General features: G+C 39.5%; 1 protein-coding gene and 1 non-coding gene across 4 annotated transcripts in view; both read right to left on the reverse strand.

Annotated features, from left to right (window-relative positions):
* NAP1L4 (nucleosome assembly protein 1 like 4) overlaps positions 1-17,766 on the reverse strand; it is a 64,180-nt gene that overhangs the window by 15,858 nt on the left and 30,556 nt on the right. For all 3 annotated transcript variants that reach the window (XM_054025407.1, XM_054025409.1, XM_054025408.1), the window contains exons 7-10: positions 14,962-15,099; positions 14,097-14,168; positions 7,665-7,804; positions 3,240-3,385 (exon numbers count right to left, since the gene is read on the reverse strand). In XM_054025407.1, the coding sequence (XP_053881382.1) occupies positions 3,240-3,385; positions 7,665-7,804; positions 14,097-14,168; positions 14,962-15,099 (496 nt within the window). The remainder of the gene's footprint in view (positions 1-3,239; positions 3,386-7,664; positions 7,805-14,096; positions 14,169-14,961; positions 15,100-17,766) is intronic.
* LOC128837536 (small nucleolar RNA SNORA54) lies at positions 10,682-10,802 on the reverse strand. Its single transcript, XR_008444974.1, has one exon. It is a non-coding gene; the product is annotated as a small nucleolar RNA SNORA54 (small nucleolar RNA).

The following is a 17,766-nucleotide window of genomic DNA, read 5'->3' on the forward strand; positions in this document are numbered from 1 at the left end:
ACGTGTGGAGCATGTTTTCAGAAGTCTTAAAAGAGCAACACTCCGATGTGGAAACCAGAGAACATGAACCACCAAAAAAGAAAATCAACCTTCTGCTGGTGGGATCGGACTCAGATGATTAAAGTGAACATACGTTGGTCTGCACAGCTTTGGTTCGTTATCGAGCAGAACCAGTCATCAGCATGAATGCATGTCCCTTGGAATGGTGGTTAAAGCATGAAGGGCCATATGAATCTTTAGAGCATCTGGCACGTAAATATCTTGCGATGCCAGCTACAACAGTGCCATGCAAACGCCTGTTCTCACTTTCAGGTGACATTGTAAACAAGAAGCAGGCAGCATTATCTCCCGTAAATGTAAACAAACTTATTTGTCTTAGCAACTAGCTGAATAAGAAGTAGGACTGAGTGGACTTGTAGGCTCTAAAGTTTTACATTGTTTTGTTTTTGAGTGCAGTTATGTAACAAAACAAAAATCCACATTTGTAAGTTGCACTTTCACAACAAAGACTGCACTACAGTACTTGTATGAGGTGAATTGAAAAATAATATTTCTTTATCATTTTACAGTGCAAATGTGTAAAAAATATAAAGCGAGCACTGTACAACTTTGTATTCTGTCTTGTAATGGAAATCAATGTATTTGAAAATGTAGAAAAACATCCAAAAATATTTAATTTCAATTTGTATTCTATTGTTTAACAGAGAGATTAAAACTGATTAATTGATTTTTTTAAATCATGATTAGTTTTTTGAGTTAATTGCGTGAGTTAACTGCAATTAAATTGACAGCCCTAATATATTTACACACAATCCGTGTGCAAGTATTTTCTACTCCAAATATGAACTATGTATTATGAATAGGCTTGACAGGATTCAAGTTTAATTTTCTTTGTATAATTGAAGGTTTTTATTTTTAAGCTCCTCCTCCCCAAATTGTATTGATTTAGATTTTCAGTGGCACAAAATTACAGGGATCAACATCACATAGGAAAATATATATTAAATATCCTTAAAATCAAATGCTAAGAAGTTAAAGCATTTTTTTTTTTTACTTTGTCTATTTGTAAATTTCAATCATCAGTGGAAATAAACATTTTCATCAGTTTGTGTGTTTACTATGAAATCCATATGTACTGACAAAAAGCCAATCCAACCCTAATTATGAAAGGCTTGCAGAAACTATACAACATGTGCTGGTGTTTCCAAGGGGGTTAACCAGACAGTTTACAAAAGCAGTCACATCTACCAAAAAAAAAAAAAAAAAAAAAAAAAAAAAAGCTATGACCATTTTGATCAGTGCATCATCTATGAAGTTCACATGATGAAACACTTCTCAAACTCACATATTTAAAGAGAAGGTTGGAGGTTGCCATCGGAGACCAATCTCAGATGGTTGGATTCCTGTTTACAATCTAGTTAAGTATAGTTTATAATATTAAAAAGTCTACTTTTTTTATACCTTCCAACTTAAGCAGTCTGCGGCATTAGGAGAATGTATGTGAGAATTATCTATACACTGTACTAAGCAAAATGTGTGCCATTTTCTTTGACCTTACAGCTCATCAGTATCAGTTTGCCAGCACCAAGATTTGGGAAGCATTTGAAGAAGTCACATATTTACTCCAGACAGACAGAATACACACTGGTATAACTTGCAGAAGGAATTTCTCTATGCTAACACAGTTCAAACCATCTTGAATGACATATAACAGTATGTAGTGGCCAAACCTGCACCCCAAGCTAAATTCTCTTTGAATCATGATAGCACAAGTGAAACTTAAGTTATCCTAAATGAGCCACTGGGAATACTCCTATCATAGGGAAATCCCCTAGAGATAAAGCCAGTTAGCTCTACACCAGTTGGTCCTGCTCCAGAGGCAAGTTTGGGACATGTGGTGACGTAGCTGAAGTGTGTTCCAGCAACCCTGGGGTCAACAAAATGGTCTCCAAAGCACCATTCCAGCCAGCATAAGTTTAGCACCTCTGTGGCTTCTCTAAATTGCAACAGAAGCCAATGTGGTCTTTGGATACCCACAGGATCAAAGTAGAAAAGTAACATAATGCTAAATCTGCACCACTTTCCAGATTATGGAGCTCTGGCATGCCAAAGAATCTAGCCCACTATATTTATATCCCCAACATCCCAAATCCAGCTACAACTCAGGCAACTTGTGATTGTCTTGTTTGCAGAAAATGGATGTTTATATGAAAATACAATTTTTGGTGGCATTTCTATTTACATCCTACATAATGTGATACACTGATGAAAAGCCCCATATAAGAGTAAGGTATTATTATTACTCCTATTACTACAGAGGTTTCAAGGTCTACAAATAGGTGTTCTAAAATATCAACTAGAGACCAACAAGGAACGAACATAACATATTACACTAAAATTCTTTAAAGATATTGCAATCACAGGTATGTATTTTCTCTATGGCAGATAAACATAACGGCAGATAAACATAACTGCAGAAACCCCCCTGGTGCAAACAGTGCTTAACCAGAAAAGGGAAAGAGCACAAGGCCTCTTGAAGTCCATTAGCAATTTTGCTTAATTTGGTCAGTTTAGCACTTGGATATAGTGATAGGCACTATAGCAAACCCTAACATAATTACAGTCGTTACATCCTGTTTACCCTGAAGGCTTAATAAGCAAGATCAGTCTATTGAACCAACTGAGACTGGATGTGAAATCTTCACACATTACATCTAGAATAGAAGTATGGAGCCACCTTGTGGTAAAAAGTAAAATATCCTTAAACTAGCAATATTAAAAACATGGGCCAGCCACAATATGCTAACAAAAGGAGTCCTGTCTATACTGTTCTTCTTCAGCTAATAGTTCCCTGTAGAATTAGCTGATTATAGCTAGAGTAACTCATTTAACAGTTATAGTCAAGGCAAAATCTGAGTTTAGTTATTAGCAAATAACCGCTTTTTCGGGCTGATAAGCAGCACTTGTTTCAGACTCCAGATATTTATACTGTCAAAAGTAGAGTGATAACACCCCATCTGTTTCAGTACTCTAAAACTCTCCCAATATAGATCCCACTGCTTAGGAATGATTTAGCCACTCATTTGAAGATGTTTGTATGTTACAACAGTCACATCATAAAAGCAGAGTTACAGATAACAGCCTAACTATAGCCAAGGTGAAGAAACTACTTTTATAAAAACAGAGTTTGGGTAACTATGCAAAAATCCAGATATTTTTTGCTGCTCAAACAAGCTTACCTTTTATGGGGCTGAAGAAGTTAAAAAAAGAGTCATTGGGTACTTGTTTGGTAATTGTTCGAACTGTGCCTCGACCCTTGTGTTTCTGCTTCTTCTTGATTGTTTTAACTGTAACATTTTTTCCTTTCTTCCATTCAATAGTACACCTAAAGACAGCACAAGGAATAAAGGCTTTAATGCAAAGAGACATTTGGGGGGAGGAGAGGAAACAAGGCATTTAGTGCAATAAAAAAAATCAAGGCAGATTGTTTGCAGTTCTAGATAATTGAGACTGCTTTACAAAATGCTAAACCTATTTTGAACATATTGAACTTATTAATGTTGTAGTTACAAGGACTAATGTTTAATGTACAAACCAATATTTTCTTAAATGCAGGAGCCAAATGATCTGTTAACACCCTTTTGCACAATTCTGTCAATGAAAAGAGGCTATAAACTTTCTGCATCTGGCCAGGTAAGATTTCCTTTTTGTCAGGGAATCCCTAGGTGGGGAAGTGGGGACATGGCCAGTGTCACTATGCTCCTGGCACATCCTCTTTGAGCTGCAGGCAGCCAAGCATAAATTAAAAGACAGTTCAATATCTGCTAATACCAGGGATCAGAGTAGTCCCAATACCCTAAGAATCAGGGAACTGTGAAGGAGAGACAGCCATCTTTACAGTCCCCTGCCTAGTCGTGTGCAGAGCACAGCTTGGACTAAACGACCAAAGAATTGAACCCAACATATGCTAAACAAGAAACTGCTTGCTGTTCAGGTCCTTGCTGCCAGAATGTCACCTGACTTGGTTCTCACTGCGCCTCAACTGAGAGACTATATCTAGACAAAGTTTAGTCATTACTACTGGTGCCACTGAATGAGCTGCAGCGTAAAAAGTTCTGTCCTACCTGAAACAAACCCTTCATTAGAGGAGGCTGCTTGACACACTCAACCAACAGTTCAGTGGCCAAAAACATCTTGTTCCACAGATGATGTCTCAGAACAATTTGATAATTAGCTATTACATGGATGGGGTCAATGAACAATTGATTTCTTGCTCTACTGATCCCAGTAACTAAGCATGGGATCCATGAATGTACTTAAGCACCTAAACCCCTGACTTTTGCTAGGTCTACACTACCGTGGTAAGTCAACTTAAGTTCAGCTACGTTATTCTCGTAGCTGGAGTAGTAAGAGTCGATGTAGCTTAGAGAACAGGAGTACTTGTGGCACCTTAGAGACTTAAAATTTGAGCATAAGCTTTCGTGGGCTACAGCCCACTTCTTCAGATACATATAGAGTGGAACATATACACACACACACACACAAAGCATGAACAGGTGGGAGTTGTCTTACCAACTCTGAGAGGCCAATTAAGTAAGAGAAAAAAAAACTTTTGAAGTGTTACTCAAGATAGCCCAGTACAGACAGTTTGATAAGAAGTGTGAGAATACTTACAAGGGGAGATAGATTCAATGTTTGTAATGGCTCAGCCATTCCCAGTCCTTATTCAATCCTGAGTTGATTGTATCTAGTTTGCATATCAATTCCAGCTCAGCAGTCTCTCGTTGGAGTCTGTTTTTGAAGTTTTTCTGTTGTAAGATAGCCACCCGCAGGTCTGTCATTGAATGGCCAAACAGGTTAAAGTGTTCTCCCACTGGTTTTTGAGTATTATGATTCCTGATGTCAGATTTGTGTCCATTAATTCTTTTGCGTAGAGACTGTCCGGTTTGGCCAATGTACATGGCAGAGGGGCATTGCTGGCACATGATGGCATATATCACATTGGTAGATGTGCAGGTGAACGAGCCCCTGATGGTATGGCTGATGTGATTAGGTCCTATGATGATGTCACTTGAATAGATATGTGGACAGAGTTGGCATCGGGCTTTGTTACAAGGATAGGTTCCTGGGTCAGTGTTTTTGTTCAGTGATGTGTGGTTGCTGGTGAGTATTTGCTTCAGGTTGGGGGGTTGTCTGTAAGCGAGGACAGGTCTGTCTCCCAAGATCTGTGAGAGTAAAGGATCATCTTTCAGGATAGGTTGTAGATCTCTGATGATGCGCTAGAGAGGTTTTAGTTGGGGGCTGAAGGTGACAGCTAGTGGTGTTCTGTTATTTTCTTTGTTGGGCCTGTCTTGTAGGAGGTGACTTCTGGGTACTCATCTGGCTCTGTCAATCTGTTTTTTCACTTCAGCAGGTGGATATTGTAGTTTTAAGAATGCTTGATAGAGATCTTGTAGGTGCTTGTCTCTATCTGAGGGATTGGAGCAAATGCGGTTATACCTTAGAGCTTGACTGTAGACAATGGATCGTGTGGTGTGCCCTGGATGGAAGCTGGAGGCATGTAGGTAAGTGTAGTGGTCAGTAGTTTCCGGTATAGGGTGGTATTTATGTGACCATCGCTTATTAGCACAGTATTGTCCAGGAAATGGACCGCTTGTGTGGACTGATCTAGGCTGAGGTTGATGGTGGGATGGAAATTATTGAAATCACGGTGGAATTCCTCAAGGGCTTCTTTTCCATGGGTCCAGATGATGAAGATGTCATCAATGTAGCGCAAGTAGAGTAGGGGCGTTAGGGGACGAGATCTAAGGAAGCGCTGTTCTACTGTGGTGTCTACACTGCACTGGGTCGATTGGAGACGCTCTCCTGTCGACTTACCTTACACTCCCCTTCGTTCCCAGTGGAGTACTGGAGTCGACTGGAGAGTGCTCTGCCGTCGATTTAGCAGGTCTTCACTAGACCCACTAAGTTAACCCCCAGTGCATTGATCACAGCAGCACTGATCCCTAGGTAGTGTAGACATAGCCTTAGACACCTAGTCTCCCACCAAGTTCCAGTTTTGGCTCCACTGAGATCCACAAAACTGCCATCAAATCCTGTAGGCACCTAAGCTGATTCAGTGCCTATGTTTTTCAGAGTCAAAAGTTCCCTACTGCATGTATTCCTGCCTGTGAGCATGCATGCTGCTGTCTTCCTTTAGGTATCCAGACACCCGTCTCCCACCTAAGTCCCAGAATGATTCACAGACAGGGGAAGACAGGTGTTCAGTTGCTTAAGTCATGTGTAGGGCCTGATCCAGTAGGCAAGTTCAGATGTCACCTACCAGATTGGGCCCCATTCAAAATCCAGCTGCAGGATGACGAGGAGGGAGTGGTGCCCCCTTATAACTTTTAGGTTAGCAGATAAGAGCACTCACCTGGGATGTGAGAGACCCACTTCAATTCCCCACTTTCTACCAGAGTGGGAAAAAGGATCTGAAAAGAGGGGTCTCCCACCTCTCACGAGAGTGCTCTAGCCATTGAGCTACGAGATATTCTGATATGACACAGCTTCCTGTTGAAGATGTTGCACTCTGAATAAATAATGAAAGAGTAGTTGGAGCCAGGGGCCTGGACCCTGGATCTTCCACCTCCCATGTAGATGCCCTAACCACTGGCATAAAGTGTCCCTCCTACTTTCTCTTAATTTTCACCAGGGAACCCTTCATCAACTGTTTCCAAATACAATGTTTGCTTGCAATATTCTGAACACTTGAGGCACATTGGCAGGGTGCCTTGGTTTCAGCACACTTGTCAACATACCTCAATCTTCCAGGGACCATCTCAAAGAAGACTCCGAGGATAGCTCATATACATGACTAGGTTTGGACGGATTACATTTTTATTGGTAAATGTCAATTTTGCCACGCACACAAACCGACAAAAAAAAAAAAAAATATTGTCAATGATAACAAATTTACAGATAGCCAAAGAAAGAAAATGCTGCTTGAGAACTCAGAGTTGGACTTAAGGATTTTTAATTTGTGTATTTTGACACTGATGTTAATTTTTGCATTAATGGTTATAAAGTTTTAACTTTTTGAACCTCAGCATATACTGTCGTTAACTTATTGTCTGGCCCCCCACATTGTCTGATTCCCCCCCATAATTTCCAACAACCAAAAATTTAAATTCATAAGAATCAGGAAAAGATGCTTAAAAATAAATACTAATATCCAATTTTTTTTTAAATATATAAAAATCAAATTCTGCCAGGCCTACAAGTGACTATTGAAATTTTTTTTGCTGAACTTCAAGAATGCTAATTTAATGCCAATTGTGATGGTAGGGTTTTGAGGCAGGCAGATGCCCAATAAGGACTAGACTGAGACCAGCCATTAATTTTGAACCAAAACAACTTTTAGCCTCTACCTACCTGGACTGAATTTGAAAGATTTGTATCCTCACTACTAATCCCTTGAACTGGAGAGGCAGTTTTAAATGCATATTATATTCCATCTGCACAGAATAAAACTGTTAGAGTTCACCATCTATACTACCAGCTTCATGCTTTCATCCACAAGACTTTTTCCTAGTATCAACCATTACCAAGATAAAGAAAATAGAGTTCTGGAGAATACAGACTAGAAGCTCCAAAAATATTTTTAAAACACAGATTTTCCTTACCCCTCACAATCAACTATTTCAGGGCCTTCAAATGAAAAGGGATCAGTCTTGTCTGGCTCTGACTTCATCTTGTAGGTTTTTGTCAGGACTGAATTAGTAAAGTAGTCATTGGGCTCGAAGTGGAACTCTAATGAGAAAGACTAAAAGAAAGTTCCATTATTGTTTTAAATTATACCTGATTTAACAAACAAACCAACCCACCCACCCAGTAGGACGACCAAATTCTGAACAAATACAGGTAAGAGGAAATTGAAAGAGCCTGTGTTAAGTACATATCTACTGACTACAGTAATGATTTTTTAAAGTACAATAATTAACAGAAATAGGCTTGGATAACTACGTCAGTCAAGTTGTTTTAATGAATCTTTTACAAATTATCTTAATCTCTTATAGCTTTTATTTTAAGTTTGCATTTGAAAGAGACTCAATTTCATTTTATTTTACTGAACTAGGTTTGAAGCCAGTTCAAAAGAATGCAGCTAGTCCTTCTGAATCTTTGACATCACACACAAGACTAAAGAATTGAATTAACAAATTACAAAAATAGTTTAAGATTCTAAATTACACCACCACATGGGAAGACTTAAAGTTAAATTTAATGGAGTACACTCTACCAAGGCCTAGATTCAATCTTCAATGCTCATCTGGCAAGAGCTGGTGACTTTACACATTCTGTTAATGGTTTAGAATCTTAACAGTGAACTGAATTGCTTCTTTAAAGTTAGTTTTTCTTCCTCATGGCATCTACAAATGTTTTTTAGTGGAAGTCTTCACTTTAGCATTTCTTAAGATTCTTAGGTGTTCTGTGTCAACATATAATTTAAATAAAATTAAAGGGTGGAAGTATTGCTGATTTTTAATGTTTACCCGAAAAATATGCATTGTCTCATCATTAAGTTACTGAAAAATAAATAACAAAGTTTCCATAGGAAACATGCAAGCTCCTGTACAAAACACAAATTTTAAACTTGCATAGCTTTCTAGAGCCAAAACGTACAAGGCTATGCAATTCAAAATTAAACATGCACCAGTTTAGAAACTTAAACAACTTTATTTTTAATTATGCATGAGCAAAAAGGCATCTGAACCTTTCTTCCTCACATTCAGGTAATTCAGAAGAGCTAATATATTTAAAACTTTATCTAAAGATACCTCTGCAATTCCTCCTCTTGCACAGGTGCTCTGGGGAAGGGCTATAAGATTGGCAGTTTTGGAGATGGGGAGAGTGCTTTTGGGAAGGCCGGGCTCCATGCTCTAGGTTAAGCCCAAGAGTTGATAGTTTACTTTCCATGGAAGCTTTTCCTCCTCAACCATGTCACAACATTCAGATCAAGTTATAAGCTTCCCTTTTAAAAAGCAAGCTAGTATAGTTCTTTGAAGATCTGAAGAGTCCTTTTTTCTCTCCACACTCTAGCATGTCTGCTGCATTTCCAGGATCATCCTTTTAGCCAGATAACTGAATTAGACTCCCACTGGCACCAGCTAGTTGTTCATTTGCTAGCGTTGTTAATACATACAAAGGATGCTGGGGGGGGGGGGGGGGGGAAGAGAAGAAATACAGCAGCCTTGCTAGACATGGGGAGGATAGAAAGGGGGACTAGAAACTGAACAGAGCTCCACTAGTTATTTTTGTACTTACGGTGGTTATACTTTGATCCTCTAACAACAACAGGGGGTTGCATCTTACTGAGTATGTAAAACTAAAAAGGTGAGGGGGAGACTTGTAAACACTGTAGAATTTATACAAACTCAACCTGGGCTCTGAAAGTCAAACTTGACTATCTGTTACTAGTGATGACTAGAGCTGGGCAAAAAAAGTGTTGACAAGTAGTAAACTTGCCAGGAAATTCCTTGTTTGGCGATGGGGGGGGGGGGGGACACAAACAATCCACAAATTCAGGTTGAATTCATTTAATAGTTGTGGCTGAAAAAAATGGGAATGAAGGAATGGAATCTTTAAAAAAAACCTGTTCATTTTGAAATAAAACATTTTTGTATTTTATTTAGAAATGTAATTAATTTTTAAAAAATTGAAATAAACACCTATATAACCCCACTGAATGCAACTCATGTTACACAGGATAACTGATGGCCATCATTTGGCTGGCAAAATCTTTTCTATAGTTGATTTGTGAAAACATCTGCAGGGCTGGCAGTGTCGTACAACTAGAAGCAGATCTGAAATGGAATTAGACAACAATGGAATGCCAACACCCTTCCCTCCCCCAGAAAAGAAGTTAATTCTGTAATATTGTTCTGAAAACTAAAGAAAGCCATTTAAAAAAGCCATTTCTATTTAAAAAAATAAGAATGAAGTTAGAGCAATACTATTTTGTATGGCATCATTACATCTCTCTTCAGGATGATAGCTCAGAGCAATATATTAAATGCTCTTTGGCATGTTTATAGTTTGAAACCTTCTCCAATGTTTGTTTAGAAAACCACTTACTGAAGTGATTCTGAAAGTGAATCACTGTAGCTTGAGAGCATGGCACCTATAGGATCCTGATAGTTAAGACTGGAAGACAATCTCCACTACAAAATGTGACTAATTTTGCTAAATACCAAAGACTAAGATTTATTGAGGTAATTTGTGGGCAAGATGTATCTAACATATTTAAAATAAACTGAACAGAACAAGTTATAGTATGAACATGACTTCTCAGTATCAAGGTTTGATTATATTCCTTTAAAACTGCTTTTTTTGAACTGCAGCAACTATGCTAAAGTCACATTTGGTCAAAAACAAAAACTAAAATTCCAGATAATTCCATTAATTTGTTAGTTTGCAGCTTATGCCTCTGAAGCAGAGAAACTGTTTTATTAGAATCTGGTAATTCATAACATACTCAGGCAGTGAGTACTTTCTGCAATAAAAAATCCCAAGTACTAAAGTTACACACAATGCTGTTACTGTTACAAATTGGTGAGTCATTTTTCAGAAAGTCACTATTATAAAAGACCAGAGAGCCGTTTTCCTGTAAAGTGGGTAAGCGTTTCAGTGTATTTTTTATGAAGTTTGTCCCCAAACCTAGAAGAGACATTGAGTTTGTCAGTCTTCTATTATTGGATTTAATGTAGCACTGGAATGGAACCCATTACCAGGAAGATACTGTCAACAGGTTACGAACAGTGCAAAAGGCAAGAAAAGAAATCCCTTGGTAAAATCTGACCAGCCCTAAAAACCAAGTGTTATTGCAATTTTGTTTAAGCTATTTTAAACCACAGAAAATTAAGCTGAGTGACAGTATGACATTATCTGCAGAACAGAATAGTTATTAACATTCTCTGAACTACACTTCAAGAAGTTTTATTTGGATAAATATATGAGAACCCTTTAAACCGTTGTCTAGTTTGCTTCTGTGCTCAAACACAACCCACCAACTTTGTGATCTTGTGGTTGTATCTTAGGTTGGCAGGCAACAGATCATTGTGCATGTGGTATTGTATGCCCCTTTGTGACAAACTCACTCTTACTTGAGATGCATCTTGGACCATTCTCCCTGCTTTGAGAGCACTTTAAGTCTCTCACTAAAGTTATTACCATTGTCTGCCTCAATTACTGCTCCTTTCTTTATATTTTACTCCCTCAATTAGTTTGAGTTATTGTTTTATTTTACAGAGCCTGGGGCACCTCACAGAAGGAAGTTTGGGAAGAAATACTACGTCAAATTATTCTCCAACTCTTTTAATCATTAAAGCTTTCAGGAAACTCCATCTTTTTTCCTACTTGTCCTGCAGCGAAGCAAGTCTGGTGTGTACACATACCTTTTATCATGAACAACTGCACTGTCACAACACTCAATATAAATAGTCACACAACAAAGTGTGAATAGAAGCTGTGAGTAGAAGTTAAAATATTTTTGAGGAAAAACTTACAGACTACAGTCAGTTTGCATGGATTTAAAAACCCAATTGAGTAATTTATTGGACAAACATCCCAGTGTAGCATTTTCAAACCACAGTAATGTATTAATGCATAAGAATCAGAAAGGAGACATTTACTCTGTGATAGCTGAGAGAAAACAAGATTACTTGTAAATCTGATTTTTCTAAAAATATTCTGACAGGACCCCTGGTCTCAGCTACCTAACAAAACACTGCCAGCTCTAAGCTCTTAAGGTTTTTTCTATTTAAGAGCAGTGATAATAGGTGGAGCATTTTCAAGGCCCTCTACTGGCCAGCCTGAGCTAGCATGAGTTTGACCATTACCCTTAGAACACTGTAGTCAGTTTCAACTCTGCAAGAAGAAAGCTCCCTCCCTGCTATCCATCCCCTTAAAAAAAAAAAAAAAAAAAAAAGTCTTAAAAACAGGGTTAAGGTGCAAAAACCAACATCATCAGCAAGAGGTCTGAAGGGACACGAGCAAGAATCTTGTCAGAATGATACTTTTAAAAAAAGCAGTTACAAGGCAAGTACTTTTGCCTTCTCTAAAGAAGATACTCCAGGAATGAAATTCAGAGGGATGGAAAGAAGCTTGAGGGAGGTTGTTGTCTCCTCCACCCCATCGCACAAAAATGTTTTACAACAGACAACAACTATGTCAGCAGTTCTCAAACTGTGGGTCGGGACCTCAAAGTGGGTTGCGAGCTAATTTTAATGGGGTCGCCACGACTGGCTTACACTTGTTGGGGCCTGGGGCCAAAGCTGAAGACTGAGCACCACTGCCCGGGGCCAAAGCGCATCAGCCCTGGATGACAGGCTCAGGTTATGGGCCCCCGGCCTGGAGCAGAAGACCTCGGGCTTCAGCTTTGGCTCTGGGGCGGTGGGGCTTTGGCCCCTCCCATCCAGGATGGTGGGGCTTGGGTGGTCTCAGGCTTCGGTCCCCTCCTCTGGGGTCGCGTAGTAATTTTTGTTGTCAGAAGGGGGTCGCAGTGTAATGAAATTTGAGAACCCCTGAACTAGGCCAATGCAAATAGCGAAACCAGCGATGCCTGAATAGGTATTTTAAAAACACACACAGAGCAAAGACCTCTCCAAAATTTCCAGGATAACACAGGTAGCCTGAAGAATGTACCAGTAAAAAAAAAAAAAAAAAAAAAAAAATCAGATGTTTTGCCACTTTAAGTAAGAGACACCCTGAAAGAAAAAGGATTCCATAGTACAGGAGTCCAAACAAGTACAAAAACAAGTTATGGGGTGTTAAGGCACCAAAATGGGATTTCCTTATGGAAACTGAATGCAAGCAATTATGTTTTGCAAATGTTGCTGCCTTGCAGATGTCCACCACAAATATCTGAGGCAAGCAGTGCAGGCCACTTTGCTTGATTCAAAAGAGGATTGGCATGACCTACTGTCAAGGCAATGACTTCTATTATAATAAACTGTCTCAAAAATTGTAGCCTTACAGTTGAAGTCCATGAATACTTTCTGGTGTACTTGCCAATACTTTGGCTTCCTGATAAGCTAAATGTTTTAAAGTTCAATCATGATGAGCCAGACATAACTGATTTAAGTTAATTTCTGCAGGTGAGTGCCAAAGGATTCCCTTTGTGTGCTCATTTATAAACTCCACTAGTATTTTAGCTTTTTCCTTGCACAGATAAGATTACACTAGAAGTTTGACAAACTGTAAAAAAAGTGAAGTCAGAGTATGTCTAAACAGCAGCTGGGAGGTATAATTCCCAGCTCAGGTAGACTTAAGGATGGTAGCTCTGCTTGAGCTAGAAATGACAAATAGCAGTGTGGCCATGGAGCTATGGGTGGCAGCTCAGGCTAACCACACAAGTATGAATGCAGGAGGTTGAGTGGGACTACTTAAATAGGCTACTAAACTGCTGTACCACCCAGCTATTTTAGGCACTAGCATGAGCTTAGCTAGTGTGTGTATGTCTATTTGAGCTAGGAATCACTTATCCCAGCTGCTGTGTTGATATTAACTAAGGGTATATTTATCTGGAAAAAAGTGTTTCTAAGTGCAGTTAAAAATGAAATCTTTTGTTCAAACTTTCTGTATTTTTGCATCTGTACCATATTTTTCATTACTGTTTTAAAGTAACAGAACTTAAGTCACATTGATTTCCATTTTATTTGGGGAAGGTATAGTTTTTCTAATGTGATGAACAGTACACATGATTCTTTTTGACTAACATTCACTAATTTGTCCAAGTATTAAATATGGCATAAGTAGCTGTTTCAATTTTTCAATATAAAAAATTAGTTCACTTTTAAACCTAAGTAAAGGGGAACAAGAGGAGGTAGAATAGAGTTGAAGGTGATGATAAAGATTGGCTAGAGTACAAGACAATAAAGGACTAGAAAAACAACTAAAAATCTGTGCTAAGAACCTGAAGCTTGGAATCTTTGGTCAGAACAGTACGCCCCATATTTTCACACTGATGGTTGTAGGCAGGGAGGGATCAAAAACATTTTGAACCATTGCCCATCACTACTGTGTACTATTTAAAAAAAAAATTTTCAGACAATACTTACCATAGGCTGTCCAGGTTCAGAAAATTTCACTTTAATATCCTGCAGGTGTTTTAAGATTGGTTCATCATATTCCTAAACAGAAAGGAAAAAAGTTTGAACAGGCAGTTCAAATTTCAAAAAGCAAAATTTTCATCTAAACTTGCTCACTTCAGAGCAGTGAGCTATGTAGAACCTAATAATTTGATCACAAGTTTGTGATAAATTTGAAATTCAGATCCAAGTTCTTTGAAATTACTTTAAAACTGTCATTTGCCAAATTCTCATTTGTTGAAATCTGTCATCTTATCTTTGAAGTTAAAGTTGCCATCTCTTGGGGTAGCATGTGACTGAAAATTAAACTTCTTGGAAGATGAAAACTCCAGTTACTACTTCCACTACTAAGCAGAGGCATGATGTGACAGATGTATAAAAATGACTAGTTTTAGGGGATTATTCCAAAATATTAACAGAAAGTTAATAGGATAAATTGTATAAGGGCAGAATGCAACAAAATGTAGCAAATATAGAAGTCCAGTCCAATACAGATACAGCCAGTTTAAGTACTTGCTCAAGATATCCTTAAATTATACAACTACCTAAACAAAATAAAGTGGCAAAAAGTAGAATGTGAATATATGCGCTAATGGATGCAGAACTAATTGCAATACCAGTTTCCAGACCGCTTAGATCTTATTTATCAAAAACTTTCACTTAGTAACAAGCAAGCAAACCACAAACTATCTTCAAGTGTTTTATTTGACAAAGACCAGGTAAAGGATTCTCAAGAACTGCAAGCTCTTGGTTACTCACATCTTCCTCAAGTTTCATCTAGTAATTGGGAGAAAAAAGCAGGTGAAGTTAGCTTTTTCAAATAGAATTAGCTTACCTGTACTAATTCACTTAGCATATCTACATTTCTAAAGATTGTAAACCAGAAGTCTGGAATTCCTTTGGGATTTGACTCTTCTGTTGCAGCTGCTGCTGCTTCTTTCTCTTCTATTACTACTTTGTTTTTGAGGTCTCCCTATGAAGTAAACATAGAAATGTTTAAGAAAAGCACAAACTCTTCATAATTAAGAGCCTTCCTCACTTAGTATAAAAAGTACAGTAGAACCTCAGAGTTATGACTACCAGAGTTACGAACTGACCAGTCAATCACACAACTCATTTGGAACCAAAAGTAAGCAATCAGGCAGCAGCGCACACACACAGTGTGCAGGAAATACAGTACAGTACTGTTTTAAACAAACTACTAAGAAAGAAAAGGGAAAGCAGCATTTTTCTTCTGCATAGTAAAGTTTCAAAGGTGTATTAAATCAATGTTTAGTTGTAAACTTTTCAAAGAACTATAATGTTTTTTGTTCAGAGCTACGAACATTTCAGAGTTACGAACAACCTCCATTCCCGAGGTGTTTGTAACTGAGGTCCTATTGTAGATGTTTAAAATGCTGTCAGATTCCTGAAAATTGTGACTTGAAAGTTCATGCTTAGAGATGGTTTTAAACCAAGATAGTCAATTCCACTTACAAATCAAGTCAAACAGATTCAAAGTTGATTTACAACTGTATTTCCATATTTGTAAATTTTAAAGTACGTACAACTGCTGCTGGTTTGGTACTAGTTTAAAGTGCTTTCAATTGCCATGGAATTCTTGACTACAAGATACAAACAGATAACTTTCCAATTTCATTTGTTATACTTCGGGTTTTTTTAAATACACTAAAATAATAAAACCTAAAGGTACATGCCTAAATTAAGTAGATGTACACCTCTACCCCGATATAATACTGTCCTCAAGAGCCAAAAAATCTTACCGTGTTATGGGTGAAACCGTGTTATATCGAACTTGCTTTGATCCGCTGGAGCGTGCAGTTCCTCCCTCCCTCCCCCCTCAGAGCGCTGCTTTACCGTGTTATATCTGAATTAGTGTTATATCGGGTCGCGTTATATCGGGGTAGAGGTGTAGATGTACACCTCTACCCAGATACAAGGTGGTCCGATATAACACGGTAAAGCAGTGCTCCGGGGGATGAGGCTGCTTTACCTCATTATATCTGAATTTGTGTTACCGCAAGTGATTCCCTGTGCACTGCCCTGTTACTTGCTGGGCCCTCCCCCGAGGCCCCCCCCCCCGCCCCAGCTCACCGCCACTCCGCCTCCTCCCACGAGTGCGCCGCAGCAAGTAACAGGGGGCGGGGGGGTGCAGAGGAACCGCTCCAGCTCCCCCCCCCCCCGGCCTGGCGCGCCAATCAGCTGTTTTGTGCGGCAAGCCTGGGAGGGAGGAGAAGCATGCTTGAGGGAGGAGGAGGTGGTGGTGAGCTGGGGCGGGGAGGGGTTCCTCTATGCCCCCCGCTACTTGCTGCATCCCCCCTGCCCCAGCTCACCTCTGCCTCCTCCTCCTCCCACGAACGCGCCGCTCAGCTCCGCTTCTCCTCCCTCCCAGGCTTGCTGCCCAAAACAGCTAATTGGCGTGCCAAGCCGGGGGGGGGGGGGGGGGGGGGGGGCGGCGCTTCAGCGCACTTGTGGGAGGAGGTGAGCGGGGGGAGCGCACGGGGAGGGCTGCAGCAAGTAACAGGGGGGTGCAGAGGAACCGCTCCAGCTCATCTTCGCCTCCTCCCCTGAGCGCACCGCTCCACTTCCCCCTCCCCTCCCCCCCCAGGCTTGCTGGGCCAAACAGCTGATTGGAGTGGCAAGCTTGGGGGGGGGGGGTGAATGGGGGGGGTAGAAGCTGGGGCGCAGAGCGGTAAAAGCGGTTCCTCTCCCTACCCCAATGTAACGCGGTCTCACCTAGAACACAGATTTTTTGGCTCCTGAGAACCAATATTGGGGTAGAGGTGTACTGTTCTACAGGGCAAGAAAGAGACCAATCCTCTGTTTCTCATTTTCACTGTGCTCTATCTAAAATTTAAATTGGTAGCATGTGGGGCAGAGACAGTCTTTCCAAGTCTTCTAGGAAACATCTGGCAAATTTATGTCTGATGTAATAATGAAAAGTACCTACAGAATATGCTGTCCGGGTTCTTCTCTTTGGGGCACAGAAAGCTGCTTGTTGTATGTGGAGAAAAAAATTAATGCAGAACTAAAATTCAGCATGGGATTGTGCTAATACATGTCCCTGCTACTATGTCCTCATCCAACAACGCAGCAAATCCAGTTCTTGATCATGAAGAATTCTGCTGCTTTGCAGTAGCAAAGGTAGCATCACCAGAAGCTCTTAGAATTGCCTCCAACAATATCTGCTATTTGAGTGATGAGTCAAGAGCAGGGAACAGCAATTTATTACATTTACCAAAGGATCATGTTTGGGCAATATTTACAGCAGTTCATAAGATTAATTGAACTTGTGTATATACATAAGAATAGGTAAACAGGAAGTCTCAGAAAGCATTACAAACTTCAATTGCTTAAGGACTGCTTGAAGTTACCAAAAAATGGTCCTCAACACATGCCAGTAACTTCATAAATTGTTGCCACTCATCCCATAGATTTAGAAACCTTGTCATGTGTGCCTGTGGTAGTACTGTGGATTACCATCAAATACAATGACTAGTAAATATAGAATGAGGGTAGTATTAATTTTGCACAGAGATAAGAATGACTAAAGAAAATGGAGAACAAGTCAGGAAGAAAGGAAAAAGTGTGTGTGTATTTTATATAAATAGAGAGAGAGTCCTTAAAACTCATTAAATAT

Source organism: Malaclemys terrapin, chromosome 4, assembly GCF_027887155.1.
Source record: "Malaclemys terrapin pileata isolate rMalTer1 chromosome 4, rMalTer1.hap1, whole genome shotgun sequence".
NCBI lineage: Eukaryota > Metazoa > Chordata > Testudines > Emydidae > Malaclemys > Malaclemys terrapin.